Source organism: Melanerpes formicivorus, unplaced genomic scaffold (genome assembly GCF_026170545.1).
Source record: "Melanerpes formicivorus ecotype bairdi unplaced genomic scaffold, bMelFor1.0.p_v2 SCAF_10, whole genome shotgun sequence".
Taxonomy (NCBI): domain Eukaryota; kingdom Metazoa; phylum Chordata; class Aves; order Piciformes; family Picidae; genus Melanerpes; species Melanerpes formicivorus.
Genome location: NW_027142362.1, coordinates 17,394,389 through 17,413,388, shown reverse-complemented (window position 1 = coordinate 17,413,388; position 19,000 = coordinate 17,394,389). Strand labels below are relative to the sequence as shown.

At 36.9% G+C, this 19,000-nt stretch overlaps 1 protein-coding gene and 1 long non-coding RNA gene across 7 annotated transcripts in view; one reads left to right on the top strand and one right to left on the bottom strand.

Annotated features, from left to right (window-relative positions):
- Positions 1-13,557, top strand: part of LOC137443862 (uncharacterized) — a 31,289-nt gene extending 17,732 nt beyond the window's left edge. For both annotated transcript variants that reach the window (XR_010988005.1, XR_010988006.1), the window contains 2 exons: positions 4,417-4,532; positions 13,353-13,557. This is a non-coding gene — a long non-coding RNA (uncharacterized lncRNA). The remainder of the gene's footprint in view (positions 1-4,416; positions 4,533-13,352) is intronic.
- TJP1 (tight junction protein 1) overlaps positions 1-16,439 on the bottom strand; it is a 192,482-nt gene extending 176,043 nt beyond the window's left edge. For 2 of the 5 annotated variants that reach the window (XM_068143969.1, XM_068143970.1), the window contains exons 1-2: positions 16,100-16,439; positions 13,062-13,212 (exon numbers count right to left, since the gene is read on the bottom strand). In XM_068143969.1, the coding sequence (XP_068000070.1) occupies positions 13,062-13,207 (146 nt within the window). In that variant the 5' untranslated portion in view covers positions 13,208-13,212; positions 16,100-16,439. The remainder of the gene's footprint in view (positions 1-13,061; positions 13,213-16,099) is intronic. The other 3 variants (XM_068143968.1, XM_068143972.1, XM_068143971.1) reach the window with 3 other exon arrangements.
- Positions 16,440-19,000: the final 2,561 nt, after the last annotated feature.

The following is a 19,000-nucleotide window of genomic DNA, read 5'->3' as shown; positions in this document are numbered from 1 at the left end:
TACAGTTTTGGAATATGAAGCAAGAAATGCATTAATATAAGGTAGGTTTTCCACCAGGAAACACAGAGAAAGATACTAGTCCAGGTCATTACTTGCTTGGACAAAAGTCCAGACTGAACCTAAATCTTTGCCACAGACTACAAAGGGCTAAAACTGAAGTGACAATAGTTGACCTAAGGTGTCAAAGATAAATTTAGTTTGGACAAAAAGTCCTAAAAAGATGCCTAGATAGCAGTTATTTCTCAAAGAGAATTATTACCAGAACAAAACTTACTTGAAAAAAACAACAACTCACATCTCTTGGCAGAACATCAGATATTTTAGTAAAATACATTCATTTTCTCCTGAATCAAATTTCTACCCTTCAGAAATACCAGTACAAAAAGTCACTAGCACTCAGCTCATATTTAGTGACAAAATTGGACCAATGTCTCTTGTGCCTTAGCATAAATATGACATTAATGAATGATTGTCCAGTTCATTCATTGCCAAGTCCTGCTTCCACAAAATCAATAAATTCTACTAATTGCAAAAAGACAGAGGCAGGTCTTTCAGCACATGACGATTCAGGAGAGCCTCCTTGTTAAAGAGCAGCTTTGTTACCACAGAAGACAGATTAACAAATCCTGGGTTTGATAGTTAGTATTTTTTCAGTCATACAGCAGGTCTTTACAAGAATCTTACCATTTCCCCTATTTATTATTTGACTTCTACTCCCTAGTTTTGTCCCAGCATTTTAGTTCAACTGGTTTTATGGTTGTCCCACATAAAATATGACTAGTTGGTGTCTGACATGTTACCTCTGCAGTGTATGAACATATTTTGATATCTCCAGCACTGAGTCAGCATTCTGATGAGTTAGCATTTATATTCCCGACAGCTGTTTATTCCTCTCAATGTAATTTCAGAGATAAATGTCCAGAAGGGATTTGCTGCCCCAGATCTATCAGAAAACATATTTAAGATATTCTGTGGTATTTGAATCATAAAGAAGAAAAAAAAAAATAATAATAATAAAGAAATCAGTAATGCTAGGACAAAAAGCATTTAATTTTTAACATTAAATAACTAATTTACACCTCGCTATATTATTTTTAAATATAATGTGGTAAAAAGTGTTTTTATTTTCTTGACATTGGAGATTTCTAAGAACATTATAAATTTAAGAAACACTGAAGCTTCTAATGGGTATATTTATTTTGCTCCTTTTATTTGGATTTGAGAAAGTAACCTTGAGGAGGAAGGAAATTATAGGAATCAGTGCACATAAAGTACCAAACTGTTCCTGGAGTAGATGATTGATTGTGTCTTACTAAAGCCATAGGACTAGTTGGCACAGTAGGACATGTATCTGTATAGAAAGCAGAACCAGTAGATGAGGATCCACTGCATTCTGAAATTCTTCAGGTAATGCTTCAAAGTTATTTTGGCAAATATAATGTAGACTATTGTCACTCATGTGATTTTATCGACTTTTGGGGGGTGTTTAGTCTTCTTGTAAAGCCATGCAGACAGTGAAGCGTAGCTTGTGTTTTATTTTCCTGCACCAGCACTACAGACTCTAGGATGCACTACCTGTATTACCACAGCTGCCTTACCTTGAGACTTTACTAAGGGTAGACTCTTTCTAGGAAATGTTTCTTCTCAACACTATGATGTTAGGCATGGGTTTACAATAGTGCAGGGAAATTAAAACACCAAAACTGTAATGTTATTACCCTCAGACTTCTTTCCCAAATCCTTACTTATGTCAGTAAACAAGGTTAAACAGGAGGTGGAAAACTTCATATTTATCAGTGAAACTTAAGTTGTGGGGAAGACATTATTGAGAAAATAAATTGTCTTGAATTGAAGCATTCAAGATCATTTCTATGGCTGTGACTTGTACACCATAAAGAAAACGTGTAAGTGAAAGATAAAATCTCTGATCCTCTCACAAAAATTTATTTGACCATTTTTCACAAGTGTTGTATTGCCAATGCAGACTACTGTACAGCTTTCTCAAAAATCATTAAATGAATCTTGAGATTGGACAATGGTTACAAATTATTTGATCCCTTCTAAAATCAATTCACAATCCTGTGTCTGCTTTTGTCATATTTCTTCTGGCTTTGTAGAACATCCTGAAGATTTCAATGCCTGTACTGTCATTTTGTGTATGTGTGTTCAACATTCCACTTAAAGTGCAGTGAAGAATGGGTATCAGGGTCAATATATCTGTCTAAAAAATATTGTAAGTTTAAGGCTTTTCTTTATTCCCAGGTCTGTGGATAGTATGATTTCTTATTTATAGATCGGGGTGGGGGGGGGTTGGGGAGAGTAATTTGAATGATCAAAATGCTTCTTTAAGTGATTATGTATCTCTAGAGAAATCCTTATCTTGCACAGTAAACACCTACATAAACTTTCAGTGCAAGAACTCTAAAAAAATCTGTGCATAAATGCCTGTGACTACTCATGCAATATCCAACACAGAATTTTCCAGAACACTCTACAATATGAATGATACCAAAAATCAACAACAATATATTTCCCCCCCCCCCATAAATTGAATATTTGGGTTTTGGTAATTTTGTTCCTACTGTTATTTGTATGACAGCAGTGCCTGGATTTCCCAGGTGAGACTGATAGGCATGAATTCTAACTTAGAATTGCTTACAATCTGTGGGTATCTTTATGGAAGTATTGCAATAACAGAAAGGTCTAGATGATGCTATTATATATGTTTTAATACATTTATCCCACAGTGTGCAAGCAGAGCATATGCCACCAGACTATCAGAAGAAATATTTCCAGGCAGTTTTATGATTCAATGCTGTCAGGGTGGAGTTGTAGCAGCAAATATGTAAATTTACATAGAGGTAATCTTTCTAACTACAGCCAGGTCTTAAGACAGACTGCTTCCTTGAAAAGCTTTTGTTATGATCACTTACTCAAGGAGTGGTTTAAATGTAAATTAAATAATTATAAGAATGTATACACATTCCAAGTGTTGGTTGGCACAGTAACAGTGGATGTACATACTAAGTCCACCTTCTCTCACACATAGCCCTTCTCAGAACTGACACTTCCATTTTATTATTCTTTACCAAAACCCCCTCACTTTTATAAGGAGACCATTCAATTCTCATCCCAAGATAAGAATACTAACTGGCTGGCTGGACAGGCAGTTCTAAGGCCCAATTCCCTTGTCTCTATCTGAGCTACTATACCAGTGCAAAATGTACCTGGAAAGCATACCTAATGCAAAAATACCTCACTGGAAAGGTGAAAGATGGATTAATATGCATGTAGTAGCCCCATCACAACTCCCTAAGTATGGTATTCAGATGGATTACTGCAGTACCCTGACTCTTTCTGATGCAAAGAACAATCTTTTGGGCATTCCTAGCCAAGAATGGCCAAAAATAAGTTAGTGGGAGGCTGCAACTAATTAACAACAGAAGACAGAAATTGGGGAAATTCAAAGATCAGAAAAAATGTTTTCAAGGCCAAAAGTTACCTTCATCCTTTTACTGGTTTTGTTGTATGCAGAATTCCAGGGAGAATAGATAACTGGGTTCTGGATATTTTGAGGCTTGCAATATTATGTCAGGATGCATGCATAATGCATTGCTATGGTAATGGTTACCACAGTGGGTATCTTTTATGGAAAACTAAATTCTGTGTAAGTACATTTAGCTTACATAAGCAACTGCTACTTCTGTCAGAAGTGCCTTTTACTTATCCACAGTATCTCAGAACTTGTTATATTTTACATTTTGTGTAGCAAAGGTAGAAGTTTACAGGAGTGACAGTTTATATAGAGGAAAATGCAAGCTATTACCCTGAGCTGAGCAGGGTAAGAAACAGTCTTGACTTTATTATGACTTACTATACTTAAAAAAACTATTAACTACAGTATCTGATAATCATAGAATCATATAATCAATAAGGTTGGAAAAGACCTCAAAGATCATCAAGTCCAACCTGTCACCCAAGACCTCATGACTACTAAACCATGGCACCAAGTGCCACATCCAATCCCCTCTTGAACACCTCCAGAGATGGTGACTCCATCACCTCCCTGGGCAGCACATTCCAACAGCTAACAACTCTCTCTGAAGAACTTTCTCCTCACCTCGAGCCTAAACTTCCCCTGGTGCAGCTTGAGCCTGTGTCCTCTTGTTCTAGTGCTGGTTGCCTGGGGGAAGAGACCAATGCCCTCGTAGCAATAACCTCCCTTGGCTAAGGTGTCAACTGTTGCAAGAAATTCCAGTAACAGACTGGGAAAATTATGGTATTTCTAAAATGGAAATTCAAAAATTACTTGGGAAAGACACTTCTGGCATCTTTATTTGCTTTCATTTTCTTATCTTGCATTTTTCTTTACACTTATTTCTACTGCTGACTATAGACATGGCTTATCTGTTCCAGGTTCCAAACTGAGATGAGCATCTTCCTGTCAAATAAGCCAGTGCTACCAGATAAATTGACCTTGACATGACTGCTGTGATGCCAAAAGCCACAAGCTAACTGGTAACAATTGTTAGGTATGTCGATACTAATTTTTTATTGTTGATGCATGTCATAAAAACATCAGACGGTCAAGCAGCACAGTAGTGCAGTCATCATTGGTTCATCAAAATCTAATTCTCCTGAATGTCATTTGGAATGAGACATAAAGTGAATAAAGCCTTCTCCACATGCATATTTCCTGCTGTATTAGCTCCTAATTTACATAACATGTTTGCACTAAAAATACATTCAGAATTAGGGATGGAAACCTCACAGCAGTGATGTTGGCAATGACTTGGGCATGCCAAGTAGCACATCCTTGAAGAAAGCCAGGTACAGTTTTGTCTCAGTAATTGCTGGCAAAAAATGGCTGGTTTTGCTTTTCTTAGTTCTTAATTGCACTGGCTTAATACATCCTCTCTAGCAGAAGACTCTCTATGAAGAGGTGCATCATCCATGAGAAGTTTCTTTTACAGAGTCTTTCTACATAAATTCCATCAGGAAAGAAGGACTTGCTTTCTGTTGTCAATGACAGTCTGAATGATTCAAATGCGAAGATGAACATGACCATTCATGTCTATGTTTAGTCTGTATCTGGGTTTACACTACAGCAAGTTTGGTAGGGGCAAGGAAGAATAGTAGTATCATTTAAGCTTATGAGCCTACTTGCAGAATAAAGGGTATTAATTTGAACATACAAAACTGGTCTCTACAGAGCACAACCACTTTTGCCTTTCAAAAACACCACAGGGCATTGGCAGCACCTGAGGGCTGACTGGAATGCTGCTTTGCATTTCTACAGAGGAATTACTACATTAGTAGTGTAAAGATGATTACAGGTAAGAAAGTGCATTTATGTCTGAAGACTCTCATGTCTGGATTTCAGTGATGATGTTTCCTGGTCGTAGTTCAAAGCATCACATCAGAACCTGATATACTTCAGATTCTCTGCACATTTGTTTAAATATTAAAAAAATTAAGGAGTCACAGCAACTTGACAACCTTGCCTGATACAGCATGGACTTGCTGTATTCACTAACAATTAAAAGTATAGTTTCTGTAAAGTGCTAGCTGGTGCATTCTCATACATGTTCTAAAAGTACAGTGTCCCTCATTTCTGCCTTTGGATAGAGCCTGTGGTTACTCTGAATTGTCTGCTGAGTGGTTGGTTAATTCTATTCATCTTACAAATTAGTCACTAACAAAAAAAAAAAGAATGAAAAGTGGTGCATCTAAGAACCTTCTAATTTGGAGGACCTCCTTGTCATCATCTTACTGCCATTGCCAGCCTGGCCTGGCTTTTCACCTCATCAGGGAGAGGGAAAAGTTAATCAAGGAGGATCCAACTCATTGTGAAGCTGCTTCCTTATCCTGTTGCATCACTGAACAAAAAGCACAACTAGGCAGAACCTAACAGCTCCATGGATACCTTTTAGAAACAGCGGATGCTGTCATGTTCAGTGTATCCTGCTTCAGCCTAGTTTTGTATAGCTGTATATCTGATCCTTTGTCACCCTCTCTTTTCTTTTTTTTTCTTTTTTATTTTTTTTATCTCCATACATAAGCTGTTTCTTTTCCAGAATAAAGAGTTCCAGCCTGCTCACTTATTTTTCCCTATGGCAACCATTCTGTACAACCATTTGATCATCATTGCCTTTCTCTGAACTTTTTCAGATCTAAGGTACTATTTCCAAGAACAGCATGTGGTATTCAAGTATGACACTATAGACTGCCATAACTATTTCCTGTTTTGTTCTTTTTTCCTTACCTACCACTTCTGAGCATTTGCATTTTTGGATTGCTGCCATGCACTGAGTTGTTGTTTTTATTAAACTGCCTATCTGACATGATCCCAAACTTCCACTTCTGAGTAGTAACAGGCAGCTCAGAGCTCATCACTACATTCATAAAGCCAAGAACACTTTAGCCTATCTATGTACACAACTTACACAACATCATCTTTTTCTACACTAAATTTCCTATGCCATTTTGTTACCCAGTTACTTATTCTTAAGGCTCATCTACAGTTCCATGCATTCCATCTCACACATCCTACACTGAATAAAAATCTATCCTCAACAAAATTTTCCACCTCATTGCTAAGACCTTCTTCCAATTGATTTTTGAATTTGTTAAGAAGAATCAATCCCCTGCAGAATTCCACTGATTACTTCTCTCTGTATTATCACTGTGCTCACATGGTTTAAAACTTGGGAGAGTACGTGGTTACGGTGCTGGGGAATGTGGTATCCAGAAAGAGTCTATGGGATGTTACAGAGCTGTGGTCTCTTATCTCAGCCTTCACACATGCAAATCATTTGCAGTGCTGTATTATGCTCTGTCTCTTGCAATGTGATCCTGCATAAAAGCCAGAGCTAATCAACCTGATCTGTGACTTCTGGTTTATCTCTGCCTGACACACTGGTCAGGAAGTGAGTGGATTGTTTGTCATTTCCCAGCAGTGGAGGTCTGTGCATTTTCTGCCAAGATTCTGCATTCCCTGAGGTCCTCTGGAGAAGGAATTTTTCTAGATGTGGTCCAGCCCCATGACCTTTGCCTCTATTGTGATTTTACTGATACGTTACATAGCCCCTTCACACAATCAGATACATGAAGACTCACATGTAAGAAAGAATAAACTTCAGAAGTAGGATGCTAACAGTCTTTGCCAAAGGAATTCATCAGGGCATAGAAAGATTGGTAGAGTAAAGGAATTTTAACAGTATACAGCCTTGTGACCCAATAAGATAGGACCCAATAGAGCAGTTTAGTGAAGAAACTACATAAAAGAGAGGTAGAAATTCAGTTAAAATATTATTGGGTTGATATATGTATGAAAAAAAAAGGAGCTATATATAAACTGTTGGAAGAGAGTATACCAGCAGCAGTTAGTAAAACAGATAAACCCCAAACATTTAAATGGCTTATTGTTTCTCATTTGGTTCATGGGCTTGGTTTACTGCTACAGTGCACTTAATTTTGTGGTTTGCATATGGAAACTGGGTATGAATGTTTCCAAGTCAGCAAGGAATCATCTGCAAATTCTAGAAGTGTGAAAATTACTGCGTCTGAATTTGGGCTTGTACTTTCCACGGAGTTGTATTTGGATGCTACTTGCTGTCTGGGGAGCAGAGACTCCAAAGAGCATTGTGTTTAGCACCTCCAATGAAGGAAAGGCAGTATTTTCCACTGTGTCTTTGAAACATCATTGTTAACATTTGTATTGGTTAGTAAGGCTTAGTAGGTGATATTAGCAAGTCCAACCAAGAAATGCTTTTAAACCTCTTACAGGTATTCTCTCTGTTTTATTTGTGTGTGTGTGTTTGGTGTACAGGAAAACAGGGCAAACAAGTCCTTACTCCTAGATGTTATATTATTACAATTCTAATCAATCTTTCAGAGCAACAATTTCAAATAGGTAGCCAATGAATTTTTAAACAACTGTGCTATTATACCATCTAGTGGCCAAATTTAGCAGGACTTGATCAGAGGCTGGTATCTTAAATTTTCAGTATTAACTGCCAAGTGCTACATAGTTGCTGCTTGATATGATGAGGATGATGACTGATGATGGAGAAAGCATCCTTCTGCTTTCAATAAGTAAGTAACTGACAGAATAACCTTGCACATCTAAATATAACAAGGCTACTTATGGGCCTGGATTGCGCACACACTGTCTCAGACACAGCTTTTTGAATCCAGTGATTTTGATTGAGTAGGATGGAAGATATTTGAAACAATACCTTTGCAGTTTTATATCCAACATGGCTTTTTTTGAGCTTTTGTTTGTCAATTATTATTTTACTAAGTATTCACATCAAAGAAAATTAATTTTATCTCTAAAGTAAAAAGTTGAAGGGAGTTCTGAGCTATTACTTTAGAAATAGTATGGAAAATAAGAAAGGGCCAATTTACTACATTCATTCAATAAGCCTGATACTGTAACACCTTCTGTCTTACAGTGAATGTACTAATTTTGGTGGTTTGTTTTGTTTGTTATTGTTGGTGTTTTTTTAATTAGACAACAAAATGTTGAAGTTATTTAGGCAGACCATAAACTTTTCAGTCTAACGTAGACTACAGATAATCTGATATTTATATGATGAAATTGTAAGAAGTTAAATAATTTAAATTTCTAAGCATCAGATTGACATCTTAAAGAAAAATACAAGTAATTGTTCTGTAAGTGCTAGACTACAGTGCCTTGGGAGATAATTGAGTCTTTATCCTCAATAGTGTTCCCTGTGCTCTTACCAAGTTTCTGAAGGAACAGGAAGTACATGGCAAAATGACATAAACACTCTAATTCCTGGATTCATAATGAAGCTTAGAGGTGTCAGATGCCAATATACATGGCCATGCAAATAAATTGTAAAAATCTGTTTCTCTCTGCATGTCTCTGTGTACATGATTTGTACTGCTATTCTTTGTTATCTAATGTAAAGCAGTGACTGTCTCCCTTCCCACAGGATTTATAATTAGCAGTGAAGTTTTGTCACACCTAAGCTTTCTCTTTTCGTTGCAAAATGTTGAACTTCAAATGCTGAAAACTCGTTTCTTTAAAAGGTGTCAAATACAATTCCAGTAGATTTACAAAGGTATATTCTGCAATAGAACTGAGCCATTCCAAAATTTTTTTGTGGAACTGGGAAATCCATAAAGCAGGCTTCAAATACAAATTAATTACACGTACTGTAAAGCATGTGTGCACATAAACATAACCCATTTACATGAAAATGGAAATGCTGTGTGCAAAGACCTCTTGTTGCCTGCAGTGTAAAAACAAATTACTTGTGTTATAAAACCTGCAAAAATAGTAACTGATTTTCACAGTTGGGTATTACTTATTCTGATAACTTCTTTGACAGATGTGACAATCTCTTCTTAATACAGGGGTAAGTAACACATGTATGTACTATTACTGTTACTGGAGAGCTCTCAACCAATAAGAGAATAAAAACTGCTGCTGGAGGAGAAAACATAAAGCTAGAGGAAAAGATGAAACTAATTTCTTTTATGTCATCTGCATGATTTTTACAGGGCCAGCATCAAATTGTCAGATGTTCAGTGATGCTTTAAAAGATATATGAAAGCAGTTTTTAAAAAACCCACCACCACCAGCAACAAAAAGATTGTTGAATGCAGTACTAATTCCTTTGCGATCACATGCAGGCAGTTACTGACCCAGCCTATAATTGCCCTCACTTTCCTAACAGAGATTGTCTTTTTTGGAGAGGGTATTCTCAGATAAAAAGTACAGCACTAATAATAAACAGAACCAGGGACAAATGTTTTCTGACCCAAAACCAGACCAAGAACATGTCCTTAACACTGATTTGCAGAAGACGTGCCATACACTACTTCTGTCTGGCATCTTTGTGAATGTATTTGTAGATAAGATGCTTACCCTGTGAAGTTCTAGACCAAATCACAGTATGCAAGTTACTCAGTTTCACTAGTTTTAAAGATCATATTTTTATGATATTCATCAGAAATGCTGGAGCTGACTCAGAAGGGGAAATTGTGAGCAGGGTGCCCTTACCGGGGCTCTCACCTTTAAGTGCCAAAATGAGTGTGAATCTGCACAACTTTCACATCTTTAATTTTGTTTTCTTTTTGGCCAAGGTAGTTTACTAACTGCTTGTGTAATGGCTATGTTTGACTGACTCTAAAGTAACAGGATCGTCTTATTGTTTAGAACTAAGGTGATTTTGCTCTTCCCAGACGTGTGAAGTAGCCATATGTACCATCCATTCTGCAGTGATAAGACTCTGGTATAAACATGAATATAAAAACATATCTTTACAATTGCTGTGTAATGGTGTCACATCTGTTATCATCTGTATTATGAAAGGCCTCTAGCTCATCACGATGCTCCCACTAACCTTATCTATAATTTTGTCATTTACTTCAGAGGGAAGAAGTTCTTGTCCTTAGAGTGTCTATGTGTCTGACATTCTCTGTCACTGGAAAAAAATACTCTACAAATGGCTAAGAATATTTACAAATATTGGGAAAGGGGAAATAAAGTGATTTTCTATTTTCTTTTTACGCTAATCTCTTCTTTCCTAACTACTGCTATGTATTCCTAGCTATCTTTATATGGGCGACGGAGATTGGAGTCAATACGGCTGACCAATATGATCGAGTATTGTTCCTTCATTGTTCCAGTGTTGCAGGCCTATGGTGCAGGCCTGTAGTGCGAGTATAGCACAGTAAAGTAAAGTGTAGAAGAAGAGGAGACAGGAAAGGCAGAAGTGCGTAGCAAGGGAACTTCTACAAGTTATATAAACTCAGAGTGCCTTGTTGGCATGGCTTCATTGGTTCCCATCGCACTATTACAGGTTATTGGTCCAACTACTAACGACACGCGAGGTTTGTTGATGCCTGCATGTCCTGTTGTCCCAAGATAACTTTCCATGTTTATAGCTACCAGTGCCTTGTTTTAGTTACATGCTGCAGGCACAGCACTGTTTTGCTACACTGCTAGCTGGCTCTGCATTTATGCTGAGCATGGCCTACCACCATGTCAGGCTCTAGGCCTGCACTGACAGATTGCTCACACTGCTCGTCGCTGGCATTGCCATATCTTTATGCATCCTGTAGTTGTGCGCTCTTGTATTTATGGATGGTACTTTTTATCTCTGGTTGCTTGCCATATTGATAGGGACCTTGCAACTGTGGTTTGTAATGTGCGAATGTATGCAAAATACATGCAGGTGGCACATTTGCTTTGCTTCCAGCTATATTGTTTTATTCACAGCGGTGTTGTCATTTTCATGAGTTGTTACAAGCACATGAGACTCTCTTCACAAATACCACATCAGTTGTGTAAGATTTTCTTTCCAGTGCACGAATGTGGCATTTTAAAAACTAGCATAAGCCAGTTAACTATTATATTTTTCTCTTGGGTGGAGGAGATGAGAGTAAGGAGATGAGGGTGTGGAAAGATTGGCACTTTTTATGGTCTGGTATCAAAGTATTTTTTTTTCCCCAGGTGTTAAAGTAAATTGTGTGCTGTTGCACACCAGTTTGTCTTCTCATTGAATTCTGTTTCCAACAGAGGGGACTATTACCTTCTTGCTGTGTGACTTCTGTGGCTGGATCAATTGCCACACCTAACACTGATACACTGCAGGGAGAGTATAGTCCCAGCATCATTTTTTATTTCTTCCATGGTATATACAGGACTGACACACCATATGATGTCTGACCAGGTGGAATGTATATAAAGATGTTGTAGTGAGACTACTACCTGACTCTGCAAATACTGATACTGTCCTCTTTTATGCTATCTGGTTGGTTTTTTTTGTGTTTGTTTTTTTTTTTTCTTGTTTAAGACCTATCAAATACTTCTAGCATAGAATGCCTTCAAGAAAGCTTTCCTGTTTGTCTACTACTTCCCTAATTTCCTCAATTGGTTTCCCTAATTTCTTCATTGGTTTCATTGTGTAAGTGAAATGTCTTGTGATGTTACAGGACCAGTGCTACAGAATGAATCTATTTAGAGCCAAATGGCACATACTTAGATTATGAATGACTACAAGACTCCTGGAACTCTTGTGAACATAAACAGAGAAAAGAGTTTTGACTGGTATTTCGCTAGTTCTGGGTATTGGTCAGCCTATACTGTACAATTTGGTTTCATGCTGTATTGTATCAAGTGTATTCATATTCTATTACCATTTCACATTTCACTGCTGCTCAAGATAAAACTAATCTCTTACAGCCATAATTCTTTTAATCACTTCAAAGACTTCACAGTGTTTTAATACAAGTTGGTGTAATCTATCCCTAGCTGAGACTTAATGAAACCAACTTAGACATGCAGAGGTATGAAAGGCTTCATGATTTGCTGTTTGTATGCTACTGACACATCAAAACAGCAGTACAGTTTTTAACTACTTCTAAAGTGTGTTTTTTTTAAATCTAAGTTTCTGTCACAGCTGGACATATATAAATTAGCTACAGTATTTTGTAACACCTAATGAGCTCTTGAGCACTCTGGTCCATTCTCAGCTGGACTCCCTATTCAGCAAAACAAAGCATGATTCCAAACACACAATTGCTAGTGCCTGAAATGAATGCTATCTGCATAGAATGCAGCATTTTAAAACTTTACAGTATGGGTTGTGCCTCTTTTTAGAGGACTTAAATCCCAACAACCCAGCAGGCATCAAGTTACATGCTCTTCTTAATAGGTCTTCCTGAGTTTCTATTCCTCTTAAAATGCATAAAACCAACAGGAAAAGTGATATTAACTATCACATTTTGATAAAGTTTGAGTAAAACTTATTTCTACTTACATACTTAGTCCTTGAACACATCAATGCATTACATCAATACTGAATACTTCTAGTAAAGACTAGAGGTGATCCCCAGCACTCATCAACATCAAAAAATGTTCATTATACAAAATAGAATCACACTATAGAAATTACAATTAAAATCAGTTGCAAATTTAAAACTTCTTAAAAGCATAAGTGGTGTACTTCACTTACATGAAACTAAATGACAGCAAATATTGTGATCATTAAAGACATCACAACATTGAAAATTTTAACCTGTATCTGTTGAATGACTGATTCAGTTGTTCCTCAGCAGAAGGGCTTCCTTCTTGGTCACTCATCTGAGAGGTTTCATGCAGCTCCATTTCTGATACAGCTCCCAGTTTTGTTTGCTCTGGTAATGCTGGGAATCGTCTATGCATATGGCCTAGAGAACATAAAAAGAATTCTCTAATAACTGATTCATGGTACAAAAATCACAACTACAGTTTGATGTAATTGCCTGTGATTTTGCACTTGGGTAAGTGTCTGGTTTAGGTAAAGATATTTTTTCTTTTACTTTTCTAGATGAAGTTGTTTCCATATTCATATTTCCAGTAAACATGAGAGGTACAGGTCAGAAAATGTATAGGAACTTTGGAAATAAGACTGAAAATCTCACTCCCTATAAACTACTGCCTGGCCAATGGAGAACTGCTTTCCTACTATATCATACAAATATTTATCCCAGTGGAGTCATTAGGAGTTTTGCTTTATACTATAAAGAGAATTTTAGAAGAGTTGAAGAATCAAGTCACTAGTGCCTTGAAGAATAAATACTGCTATAAAGAATAAATATTGCTATAAAGAATAAACACTGCTATAATACCTTTTAGACTGCCAATGGTGTAATTCTTTGAAGCAATGACACAAATGAGTTCAAGATTATGTTAAATGAGCTGCATGAAAGTGTACATCATTCACTGGCCACATTTCACTGGCAGTTTACTAGCAGTCTGGAGACTGAGTGACCTTTTGGAACCATGCCACATTTCCAGCACCTGTCAAATGATTCTTTCTGTATGGCATGAAGTCAACACATTAAAATACCTATATCTGCCATCATGGGCAGGTCCAGAAAACAGAAATCAGCCCCTGCTGTACATGCAGTTGATCAATAATAGGGATTGATTCTATTCTATGTGGTCAGTCAGCCTGCCATAAAGAGTCTCTTTAACACGTACAGTGCTCAGGATGGCACACAACTGCTATGGTAGCTGAGGTGTTGAAATCTCATAGCACAAGCTTGGCAACTTGACATGCATCTAGACAGTATTCCTTACATTTTGATTCCTTTGTCCTATCAATTAGTTTTTATAGAGTGGAGAAGAAAATCACTTCAATAGAAATAATATACCATGTTCTTTTTCATCATACCTTTCTGTGTACCTTTGTAACAGGCTTTATCAAAATTGACCCATACATTGAAAATGCATGGAAAATCTATAATGCATAACCCATTTAATGGAATCTACAACATATGTGTGTGTGAATTTCAACAAATTATGTGCATGACAATGTGAATATGTAGCATGCTTTTATTTTCCTACTATGCAGTAGATTATTATTAGCAATAACAGATTCAAAAAGTAGCTTTGCACATTTGCTGTATGCTACTGGGGGAGGGGAAGGAGAAAGGAGTGTAATAGTGGCTGAGCTAAGGCAGCCTGAGGCATTTTTCTGCCTACACAAGGCACAGACAGACAGAATAGATTGGGGACACTGTTGCAGCAGTATCCTTTACTCTTTTGGAAATGTGCAGCATTGGCTTTCTCCTTTTTTCTCTGTATCTACTATGACGTTGTCAGGGAGACGGAGTCCTTGACTCGCACCCAACTGCCGAAGGCTATCATCCTTCGCAACAGTGCTACTCCCCAAACCTTGTACCCACTGGAAGATTTACACCTACTCTGTGAAAGCATGAAATGTTTAGGTGGTACAGAATAAAAACCTCCCTATGAAATGTTTAGGTGGTATAGAATAAAAACCTCCCTATTCTGTCTCTGCAATTAATTCAGAGGATGCATATTTCGGAAGACTTGGGTTTAGAATGTATTTATATTCCATAGTACTTATATTATTATGCTTTAAAAAAACAACACATAAATGAGTGAAGCGGCCATAAGCAGCCTTTTCATGTCCCTGAAGTACATTCTATGTGTATTAAAATCCACAAAAACATAAATAAAGCCCCTTTGATTTTCTTGTAACTACCAAAAAACCTTACTGTAAATTAATCTTGAAAAGATACACTAAGTGGGCATCTGTTCATAAGTAAATTATCCTAATATATCTGTTCCCTTCTTGAGCAATTAGATCTCTAACTGTCAATTTTTGAAGTAATTAGATTTTCAAGAGAGGACACAGACTACTGCTATTTGAAGGTAAAGATGGGCTTAGATTTTAGTTTTTCTTATTTACTTTATTAAAATTATTACAGTACTAAGACTTACTGTGTTGTTTTGGTTTTTTTTAATGTATAAATAATTGTAATATGAATAATTTTAAGCCTGTTAATGAATGGATTTGTAACAGAAATGAATTAAATTCTAAAAGAATATTCTATATATAACGGTCGAGTATAACCTGCAGTCATTACAGAGAAAACTCTTAAATAGAAAGACTCAAATTTGGAATATGACAGATGCAAAAAATAACAATAGGTCATTAGGCTATAATTGTAAACACTCTGCATGTATTTTTTCATGTTATCTTTGCTAATACCTTGTAAAACATTATTTCTCAGACAGGTGTGAATAGTGCCTGATGTCCAAATAATGTTATTAACCTCAATTTACTGTTATTATTTAGAAATGCAGTATTTTTCATGCAGTTGTTTACAGAAAGGTAGAGTAAATAATGTAACTTACAAGAAGAATCTGAAAGGGATCAGTTACTCAGGCACTATGCTTACAGAACCTCTCGATCTCTTTTTTAAATATTTCAGAAATGGGAAAGAAAGCAAAAGATTTGTGTTAGCATTCAGAGCTAAGCATTATCAGGAGTCCTCAGGAATCCTTTTCCCTATCACGACTCTTACTCAATAGTAGCAGTGATGTTGATAAACAATTTAAATGTTCAAAGTATAACAATAAAATCAGATGTTTAATAAATTTTTCTTCTCTTTTATAACAAAGAATCATAAAGGCAGCAAATACTCTCTTGTTTAGTGCAAGAGAGAAAGTAAATACTAATTATAGCAAATAACTATTAGTGTCAAAGGATTCCAAGACATTGTCAATATACACTTAAGCATTTTAGAGCGGTGACCTTACCTTCGTAGCCAAGGAGAAAGCATGTCAGCAAGTTAGGGCAGACCTCCTCCAAAATGGAACAGAAGGCAGAGAAAGCGCTGGGGCCTTTTAAGGACAGTTTATCTAAAAAATACTCAGTTCTCTTCCTGTAGCTCTCCTGAGACCAAATGTCTTTGTATTCCTCCAAGGAAAAGACTCTCTTGTAAACCAAATATGACAGCACTTTGTTAACATCCAACTCTTCCAGTATTTGCTCTCTCTGATTGCTTGGGATTTCAGAAAGCCACTTATTTCTGTTTTCATTTCCTCTTTTAGTAGATTTTGCACAGTTATAAAACCAAGATTTGGCTGTTCTTCCAAACATGTTGATATTTAAATAGAAAATAGAAATTTCTACTTCTGCATTTATTGTGCAGTATTCAGTCTGCAAAGCAAACATAATGTGGACGGATAGAATGCAAATACATACTGCTGTCTGCAATTATTGTAATTCTAATGGAATAAAGAAGGCCTACATACAAATTATAAAGAAATCTAGCTCAATGCCTGCAGCCTCCTAAGAGGATTACATTACACTAATTATCCCTTTACAACTGTTAACATCTTCTGAACCGTAATGACGAGACTGAGAATTGCTTAGTTACTGTTACTTTTTAATTCTGTAACTGATCTTCAAAGATATCCCTTGCAAAAAATAATTAATTCAAGAAGACAGCTGATCAAACGGTAATAATTTGTACAAGCTGGTACAGGGCATAAAATAAAGCATCTTCTGTACACTTTAATTTTGTATTCCTTAGAGGCCATACCCAAACCACAGTATAAATTCCCTCCACTTCTTATTCTTTCATAAAATATTAGCTTTAAAGTGCAATGGAATTTCACATTGGGAAGGCGTGTTTCTGTAAATATTTTGTAAGCCTAGATGTAAAGGGGGAAAAAAGCAAGGGTTACAGAACAAGACCTGGTTTGTGACAGTAAATGTGTCACTGTTAAAAACATTTCTGCATGTTTAGATCCTTGAGGTTGTGTCAAAGCAAAATAAAACACTATAAAACGTCCATTGCATGAACCAGGTTTAACCGTGGAGATTACTGCAATCCTCATGGAGGTGTTCTGCCACTGATAATCATTCATTGAGGATCACACATTACATAACCTCTCTTATGCAAATGCTGTTTAATACACGGACTTTTTGGTCTTGTTTTCATAATTCTGTCAACATAAATTCTTCACATGGAAACAGTATAGACTACTTCCTGCCGTCTCCTCTTTCTGAGTCCATTCTTTTTCTATTTCCATTACTTCCAACTGATAATGCATCTATGGTCTCACAGTGTGGCCTTTGCTGCATTTTTGTTAAGGGTTCACTCCCTATTCTGCAGCAAACCAAATTAATTTTGACAAGCTATTAGGAAAACAAGTTCTATCATTATTTTTTTTTTTAGTCCTTAAGATCTTAAGATGCAACCACTCTGTCCTCCTGTCAGGGTTCTTCTGCTTCTGAAATTTCAAGTATTATCAGTCTGCATTAAAAATGACCATAGACCATATCATAATTTTGAATGTTATTGTGTATCTCACCATCCAAACAATTAACTAGCTGGATTCGCGGAATTGTTCGGCAGCATTGCCTGTCACCTTGTGGTTGTTTGAAGACATAACAAGCTTTATATGTGACACTGTCTGGAGGAAGGATTGCTGGGATTGTTATTTTAAGCCATATTAATGGTTTAATTTTAGAATATTATGGCTTATTGACCATAGCAGTGAGTGTCTCATGCTTCTCATGTAATCATCTTGACTCTACTGCATATGAAAGATGATGTGCTTGGGAGATGATAGGTAAAAGGCATCTGCTATCCTAACTACAAGTCAAGTAGTACAGCTAAACAAGTGTAAAATGCAGTAGGCAGAGGACTTAGCCATCTTATCTGAAATGCCTGGCACATCTTGTAGGCAACCTTTAAAAGTAAGGACTCCTTTATATGCATGATTCTTAAGATTTCCTTTGATTTTTTAACCTCCACATTGCTAGTACAAATACTACACCACCCCATTATTTCCATACTCTCCATAAAATCTTGTGGTTTTTCACAGAATCACAGAATTGTCAGGGTCCCCCCCCCCCCCCCCCCCAGGATAATCTAGTTCCAACCGCCCTGCCATGGGCAGGGACACTTTCCACTAGATTGGGTTGCCCAGAGTCACATCCAGCCCGGCCTTAAAATCTTACAGGGACTTCCACCACCAATGTGTTCCAGTGTCTCACCACCCTCATGGTGAAGAACTTTTTCCTAACATCTAATCTAAATCTCCCCTCCCCTAGCTTGGATCCATTTCCTCTAGTCTTATTATCTGACACTCTAAAAAGTCTCTTGCCGGCTTTCTTGTAGGCCCCCTTCAGATACTGTAAGGCTGCAATAAGGTCTCCTTGGAGCCTTCTCCTCTCCAAACTGAAAAAACACCAACTTCTCCAGCCCATCCCCATATGAGAGGAGCTACAGCCCTATGATCATCTTCATGGCCCTTCTCTGGACATATTCTCTCAGATGTTCTACTATTATTAATATCACAGTATCTCAGCAGTTAAAAGATGCTGATAAAGCCTAGTGTTCAACATGTTAGACAGCATCTTATGAATCAGCCTTCTCTGCCACTATAGTTCTGATGGTAACTTTTATCATGACTTCAATAAATCCTAGAGCAAACCCAAAGTTACAGTTTTTGCATTAATAAAGCAGTGCCCAAAGATGAGATACAGAAAATGCAACCTGAATATATCTGTTAGAGTTTAACCTCAAAACTGAATGTGTGTTAATTTGTCATCACTATCCTAACAGAGTAATAAATTCTGCACAGCAGTGAATTTAGAAGTTAAGAAAACAGGTAACCTGTCATTCTGAAATGAATGTTTAAAGG